The sequence below is a fragment of the Cupressus sempervirens genome, chromosome 6 (genome assembly GCF_028749045.1).
Source record: "Cupressus sempervirens isolate cs-2001-9-10 chromosome 6, ASM2874904v1, whole genome shotgun sequence".
NCBI classification, from domain to species: domain Eukaryota; kingdom Viridiplantae; phylum Streptophyta; class Pinopsida; order Cupressales; family Cupressaceae; genus Cupressus; species Cupressus sempervirens.
Window position 1 is genome coordinate 29027827 of NC_143123.1, and position 9216 is coordinate 29037042.

At 32.8% G+C, this 9216-nt stretch overlaps 1 protein-coding gene across 1 annotated transcript; it reads right to left on the reverse strand.

Moving 5' to 3' along the window:
- Positions 1–7020: 7020 nt before the first annotated feature.
- Positions 7021–7392, reverse strand: LOC149550932 (ethylene-responsive transcription factor 1A-like). Its single transcript, XM_089790020.1, has one exon. The coding sequence runs from the start codon at positions 7390–7392 to the stop codon at positions 7021–7023; it is 372 nt and encodes a 123-aa protein (XP_089646146.1).
- Positions 7393–9216: the final 1824 nt, after the last annotated feature.

Consider the following 9216-nt stretch of genomic DNA (forward strand, 5'->3'; position numbering starts at 1 on the left):
AATATTGGAATGGTATATATGTAATGTATTGTGCCATTTGCAAATATGATGAAAATAATAAAAAAAATGATGAAGAGAAGTAACAGTGAAGTAAGAGCAAATTGAAAGAGAATCAGCAGCAGAGTATTCAACAAGGTTATCAAGGAGCAGCAAAGATATATCCATCACATCAAGTGATCAGTACATAAGATCTAATCAGCAAACCAGTTGCAAGCAGATCCATTGCTTCATCCTAACAGGTGAATCAGTTTTGAAAATCCTTTAACAGGGGAGACTTAACAGTCTTCTATAAATCTCCTAATAGAGTGCATACTTCATTGTATGTTTGTAAATCCTCTAACAAGGTGGATCTAGCAGTCCTACTTGCTCCTAACAGGGCAGATCACCAGAAGTGATCACTGTAAGCCTTAATCGGCCAACTTTATACTGCAGTATTGAAGTTTCGTGGGCATCATCCCCACCCCAGTTTTACTTTCAATTTGAAAGGTTTCTGGGTCACCAAATCAGTGTGTTAATCTTTTCATGCATATAGTAAAGTAGATGAATGAATGGTGAATTTGTTATTATGCTGAATTGGTTTAAATTTTAAAGCTTACTGATTCACCCCTCCCCTCTCATTAACCTTGTTAGTCCTGAATATTTCCAACACCTTATTCTAATATTAACTTGCCAAATAATGAAAACTTAATAATAATCAACATAGTGGTCATTTCTAGGTCTTGCATGGGAAATATTCCATTGTAGTTTAAGGCTAAAATATGAAAAATGGGGATGCATGGGCTACACTTCAAGTGTGGCCACAATCAATACATGAGATCTTCGTTTTCAATGTGGTGAAAGTCACATTCACAATGATGTCTCTAGTGAAAATAAGGCATTGAGAAATTTTTGCAATTGGAATGAAATGTGTGTCTCCTTGCTAGTAATTAGAGGCTTTTGTTTCTTTTGCAGATATACGAGTTTCTATTTTTATGAATCTTCCTTCTTGTTTTCAATGAAATGAAGTGTGGCCTCTCATGCCTTGCACTCTGATGCCAATATAAGATGTTAACATTATTGTAGACTGAAGACAATCTTTCTCCCTTGCTCTATAATGGTGGGTGAGTCATATGTTTCATGCCATACATCTCACAAGTTGTTTCTCTTTCCTTATTTCTTTGATTTCTGTTTGATTTACATCTACAACCTGACTTTGGTACCATTTTTTTTTTTTGAAGATCACTTGCAGATGTAATAGCATTGCCATAATGGTAGATATATGTTTCTCAAATAGAGGACACCTCTTATATTTATAAGATAATGAGAAAAGAGAAATGTTCCTTTATAGAAAATATCTGCTCATTAATATCAATAAAATATCTCTCACACACAACATCAACAATCATGTTAATACCATTTCATCATCCAAATTTAGAATACAATCTTACAAAATGCATAAAATAAATACAATTTAAATGTGCTATTATACTTAAGTTTCCCTCTTTGTATCTTAAGAAAATTGAACATTTCAACCTACTCACAAGGGTAAAAGGGTAGGTGAATGCTATAAAAGGTCTGATCTCATTCTCAAACTTTACCATCTATCTAGTATGGATGCATTCACAAAATCTATTAAGAAATCAAAGAGTATAATATAATACTTCATAAAATTTGTTGGCCTATTAGTATTCTTTCAAGATAGAAATAACATGAGGACCCATAGAAATAGAATATCTCATCAAATTTATAGATTTTTCTAGTAGAAAATCACGAATCACCAAATCACGCGCCTAGCCTGATGTAGTACACAAGTCTCTGTGTAGATTGTTGGCCACAAACCTGAATACAATTGAATTTTTCATAGAATTCCACTTCAACTCCTGTGCATTTTGGTTACCATCAAAATAAGAAGAAGCAAGAACCAAATGTTCTTCAGTGGTTTACAACAATATTTTATTTGAATTCAAGAAAATCTATCTACTTTGAAGGGAAATGAGACCACTCCATAAAGTCATCTAATATTAGTATGGACATCTAGTATCCAAGATTTCCTTGAATAACTTCTAATAAGAAAATACAAATGCATACTACTATGCCATAAAAGTGGAAACAAACATAGTTGATTTCCCACAATTAAAACCTTAAAGGAAAGTGATTGAAATTTACTAAATCTAAATAAATTCCAGCAGCATTACAACATACAAATTATTATTCTACAAGCATAAAACTAGAAGAAGGAGACAGAATATAGAACATAGATATACATGGGGAAAATTTTTCTACGTGAAAACCCCACCCTCCAAACCATCAAGCTAATTTATTATTCAAAAAGTTACAATACATTTTCAGCTTTCACGTGGAGATTTACATCTTGCTGTATTCTAGAGAAAATTTGGTAGATAACCCTATGCAAATAACCTCTCTCTCTCTCTCTCTCTCTCTCTCTCTCTCTCTCTCTCTCTCTCTCTCTCTCTCTCTCTCTCTCTCTCTCTCTCAATTCTCTACAACAATTCTTTGTACTTATAGAGTTTTCATACAATAGGAAATAGTCTCTAATTTGTCTACATTCAACGCATATACAAATTATTTTAGAAACTTCCTTATGCACAATCCTTGCATAAAACAAAACATAAGGGAATAAATCACCAAAAAAGAAAAGCTTTCTATTTTTCTACTCCAAGTCTTTTCTTGTGGAAGAATCTAGTTTCATTTAACAACTTTCCAAGGAAGCACAAATAAAGCAATAAATCATGGTAAGGCTGAGTCACCTTATCCCAACAATCTCCCACTTGACAAAGACCTTACAAGATTCAAACTAATAAAACTATATCATCATAGTCATTCATGAAACTACATAAATCTTAACACACACTCTCATGCTCCAACTAGACACCTGTACAAATAACACAAGCATAAGATCCTAGTGATAACAAAGGCTACACAAAACTGCCACCACTCCACTGTGCTCATGCATTACAAAGAAGCATAGAAAAACATCAACTTCTTAGCCCAACAAAACTATGAGTCATCCTCTAGAAAACAAGATAAAACATCAGCCAGAACAACCACCAAACTAATTTGTCGAATCCAACTAATAAACACATGAGATTGAAAATAACATCCATAGTAAATGCTAACCCATCCAATCACCCATACCTTAAAGGTATCCAACACTAGAAAACTCATATCAGCAACATAACCAACTCATAAACTGCAAACTCAAGCTCTATGTGCAAACTAGTCGATGAAGACCAAACACATACAAGAACTCCCACTACATGGGTAATGTCAAATCTAAAAAATCAAAAGCATACTAAGTCTACTGATAACAACACAAAGAAAGTGAAACCATGTAGTACCAAGGACCATCCACAAAGATATGCAAATCGTATAGCAAAAACATTGCAAGAAACATCTCTCTCATGTAGTCTTCACAACTCTCCCATGTTCTCCACATCCAAAAAAGAAAGCAAATAAAGGAGCCACCATGTCATCACAAAAAAATAATGAAGTACAAGTGATAACAAATGACCACAAAAGAGTGATCGCCATAGCTCCAACAGATCTCAAAAACAATGTTATGTGAATCAAAACATCCAAGAAGATAACAAGACTAAAGAAAGAAACTAAAAATCATAAGCATTCAACATGTCCTTCTACAAACACTTCCAAATGTTAACTATGCCAAGTATGATTTCCTTCACAACCCCAAGAGAAAAGCCACAACAACATCGAAAACTATTCAACCTTAAGAGATTAAACATAACATGATATCATGAATCTACATAGATGTAAGCCTCTCAATGAAGATCAAACAACTTCATTTCCCATTTTAGGAAATCAGCCCACTACCATCTCCTATTGTCATCATAAATGAAAGTACACCTCAAGGAGATAACCATGTTATCCATCTCTCACAATTAATCCTCCAAAATTATCTAACTGTAGCTCAAGATCCATGAATATGAAAGAAAATATAAAGCCCCTAAAAGTAACATTGGGCAATACCTCTCAAGTGATAAACTGCCAAGTAGACTAAGAGTTGGGAATGAGAATGCTCCTCCAAAATATGCAAGTCACCCGATGACTTATCCAAGAACAATCTCTTCATAGGTCTATATTGAACTCATGTTCAACAAAGGTGTAGTCTCGTTAGAATTTTTGTTTGGAATCTCATCAAGAGTATATATCTCAACAACATGTCTCTCATATCAAGAGAACTCTAGCCTCACCTAAGTCTCCAAGTATCCACAAGCACCTGTAATCAATCACTCCATGCAAAACTCCACGGCAACATAACACTATCGTGAAGTATCAAGCAAATGATCAAAGTACTCAATACCAAGAAACTAAGCCAAGATCAATTTCAAAGCTTCAACCATGGAATCAGGAACATAAACATGATATCATGATCTAAAACATCTCCTCTAAAGAGATAATATGCTTCATGTGATCATATCAAATAACTGTATCATGTCACAACTCTAAACTGATAATACAAAGAAAACTAGGACATAAAAGCCACAATCATAACATATCAAATAAAAACATAAACAATATCTCTACCAAGGACCCCTTGATTCGTAAAGATGTCAACATTTCCAATCACATGAAGATACCATCTCCAACTAGTGAACCAAAAAATGTGAAAGACCCTTCTGTAGCAACATGATCTAAGGCATTGTACAACATTTGCAACACTAAAGAAGATCATCCATCACCATATGATGGAAAAATATAGCCACTACCAAAGCTCCCACTGAAATGTGATATCAAGCTATCTAAGCATATGACACACCATCCTCCAAATCTAAAAATCATCTAGGCCCACACATCACACTGAGTGAAAACCAAGATCTCCAAGAAAATTCACCATGCTATAGGACTTCATAAATGACTATCCAAGTACTCAAATATCATCCATCCTCTCATCCCAAATCAACCACACAAATGCACAAGTGACCACAAACAAGGCCAGCTAACAAGTCTTCACCAACACTTAGTCAAATCTGGTGGATATAGACAATCCACATCCAAGTTATCCCACTGCAATTAAATGAGTGGCCTACTGACCTGAGTACATAACTTTTAGATCTAATCATTGCAACATGCAAAGCCACTATCACATTAGTGACATGTATAAATGAGATCAAATAGAATAATCATGTAGACAACATGACTCAAACACCAAATCAAGCACAAATCTGATTTGCCAGTCATGCCATTGAGCACCATAGTCCAGGAATCCAACAAAGCATCACCACATAAATATTGAGTAGAATGCACAAAGAATGCATGCATGTAGAACTACTACTATCTCATCTAGTACCACTCTAAAGGAATAAGAGTCAAGAAAATAAATCTTTAATAGATCCACAAAAAACCACAAGTTTTTATTTCAACATGCAAAACTTGAAAAAACATTTTTCTTAAGAACACCATGCACATCTACACCCACTTCTCATCTGAAAGATTCAAAAGTCTGAAAAAATACCATATAATTGAACCCAAAATAATGGATTTTCATAGATGAACATCGCCATAGATTTTTTAAGGAAAAACTATAAACCCCTCAGATCCAACAAACAAGAATCCAAGCCATGCATGTATAAACATCCAAGAGGAAAACATAGTACTGAAACTCTAGGCCTACTTGTAGACCAATTCCACAACCACTACCAGTACCTACATTTGAGAGAGATATGTTGTCTAGGAGCTTCCAAATCATCCTATGATCAACACCATAACCTCTACGCATTCTAGGTAACAAAAGAGACATCTTTCCATACCCATGCATCAAGAATTATTCTGCTATCAACCAAGAGCTCTAGATTAATGTCAGTTCAACATGACCAACTCTATTATTTTTGTCTTCACCATTCTTCAAGAAATTTTTGTTGTCTTCTGAAAGAATAAATCAACTGCAAGTCTTCCACTCATCAAAGGATTAATTATCAGTTAATTTCTTCAAAAACAACTTCACGCTCTGCAAGCTAAGAAATCTTAATAGAAGAAATGTCCAGAACCAGAAATTTTGTGAATCTTCACATGTGAGCAACATGCAATTCACAAATTGAGCTCTGATACCAATTGAAGGGAAATGAGAGCACCCTAGAAAGTCATCTGAGATCAGTATGCACATCTAGTATCCAATAGTTCCTTGAACAACTTCTAATAAGCAAATACAAGTGCATACTACTATGCCATAAAAGTGGAAATAGACATAGTTGATTTCCCACAATTAAAACTTTAAAGGAAAGTGATTGAAATTACTGATCTAAATAAATTCCATCAGTATTACAACATATAGATTATTATTCTACAGTCATAAAACTAGAAGGATGAGATAGAATATAGAACATAGATATACGTGGGGAAAACCTTTCTAGGTAAAAATCCCACCCTCCAAACCATTAAGCTAGTGTATTATTCAACAAGAAGTTACAATACATTTTCAGTCTTCACATGAAGATTTACATCTTGCTCCATTCTAGAAAAAAAGCAGTAGCATAACCTTGTGCAAATAACTTTTCCTCTATCTCTTAATTCTCTACAACAATGTTTTGTGCTTATAGAGTTTCCATACAAGAGGAAACAGTTTATAAAGTGTCTACATTTAATGCATCTACAAATTATTTTAGAAACTTCTTTATGCACAACCCTTGCATAAAACAAAACATAAGAGAATAAATCACCAAAAAACAGTCTTTTCTTGTGGAATAATCCAGCTTCATTTAGCAACTTTCGAATAAAGCACAAATAAAGCAATAAATTGTAGTAAGACTGAGTCACCTTATCCCAACATACTTTTAACATTGTAACCAAACATAAAATATACATTTGCATTCTTAATAGTAACCAAACATAAAATGGAGGAGATGGTTTTGAAATTTGGAATAGGCAAAGGAAATAGATAAATCATAGAAATTCTACAATGTATCACTACTAATGTAGTGGTTTAAACACATAATAAAAATGGGTAAACTCATCAACTTAAATCTAATTCCAGATTCATATTTCCTCTCTCTTCTTCTCTGATGATTATCTGTGCGAAGAGAAGGATGGAGAAAAGGGCTTAACATAAAGCCCGGACTCAACGCTGAGAGGAAAGTTGAGAATAGCCTTTGAACCCCGCAGTTGGAAAGCCATACGGTCATATGCCGCTGCAGCTTCCTCGGCTGTAGTGAAGCTGCCAAGCCAAAGTCTGGAGCCCTTCTTATTAGGGTTTCGAATCTCTGCCGCATATTTTCTACGAGCCTTAACGAACCGCACTCCCCTGTAATGCTTATTTCGAACCTCCCCAGATAAAATAGAAGCTGTTGGGGAAGAAGAATTCATCGTTTCTTCATCGTCAAGCAAAAAATGGGCAATTGCATTCAATCTACGGGCTTCATCAGATGTTAATGTGCTCATTATCGTTTTTCTTACTTCTCTAAATTTGCACTTGGGTATATGTCTTATAAATTCCACTCTGAATCAGTTAATGACATAGATTCATTGTATCCGCCTGCTTCAAATGCTTTCAACATGATATACATTTGTAGTTAAGAGGTTTAACAAAATTGGAATGAATGAAATATTGGTCATGGCGACTACCTTATTTTAATTTTGTTTTTCGATATAGTTTTCAACAAATTGATTTTTAATATCTTGTTAATGGACTTTTTCTTATATATAATAATATAAAGAATCAAATTTGAACGTGGTATCTTAGAAAGTCTTTTATATGTTAAATTATTAACGTGATGAGTTGAAAGGGACGAATACGGTAAAAGGTTAAATTATGAAAGTATTTTATAGACCAAAAAATTATCAAAAGTAAATAGTTTGATATTTTTAATAATAACTATTACATCATGGAATGGATTAGGTATGAGATCTTACCAAAGTAAAACATCATCAATTTTTTTCTTGTATGTGTACATGATAGAAATAAAATCGATGATGAAAGGAAAGTTTAATTTGACAATAACGAGGAGTCTACATAATAAAATCATAAATTAGTTTTTAAAGTGTGTACAAATTTGATAAATTAATCAAGTGGTTTACTATTCATTTAGACAAAAGATAGAACCACAAGTAATCAAAACATGTGGAGACCAGCATAAATATTCTATGATTGCTATGCTAAAACTTATGAAATTGCATAATAGCTTCAAAGTATAATTGAAACTACTATATAGATATAATATATGTGTATATATATTTATATATGTGTATGTATATATATGTATGCATATGTATGTGTGTGTGTGTGTACACACTATATATATGTACATCTAGACACACACACACACACACACACACACACACACACACATATATGTACAATTGCATAGATATATACATCTATGTGTGTGTGTATGTACATGTACATGTACATATACATATATATAGATAAATAGATAGGTAGATATGTGTGTTTATCTATACATATATATACCTATATATCTACATGTATGTATGTATGTGTCTATATATACATTCATATATACATGTATATATACACATATATACACACATGCACACACACATATAATGATGATGTTTGCAAATTTTATTACATATAATGTCCATACTAAAATAATAATAGTTGTGTCCATATATTATGTAATTGGACATTACATATCTCTAGTAAACACACACGCACACACACACACACACACACACACACACACACACACACACACACACACACACACACATACATATGCACACACATATATAACGATTATGTTTGCAAATTTTATTACATATAATGTCCATACTAAAATAATAATAATTGTGTACATATATTATTCTAATATCATGTTAATCACAAATTAAGATAGAACTATTAATAGAGATACTATTCAATGGGGGTGAATAGTGACAAAAAAGAAAAGAAAATTTATTAAGAATTTTTTTGTGCTATAAAATGATAACAATATATTAAATTAACCTTAACTAGTGACATGTTTGGTAAGAAATTTTTTTAACTCTTAACTGAAAGTTTGTATTCTTCAAAGATACCTTATAAAAATAAACATAAAGAAAGGAGCATTATAAGGTTCAAAACTCCATTCAATCTTAAAGTGATAGTTTAAAAGTTGAAGAGAAAAAAAATCAATTAATTTTTCTAAGAGTAAAAAATTAGAAATATAAAATTGTAACCAATAAAATTATTCTAGTTAAAAGATCTATTTCTAACTACTAATTCTAATATATTCTAATATATGTTTACAACTTACTTTAGAC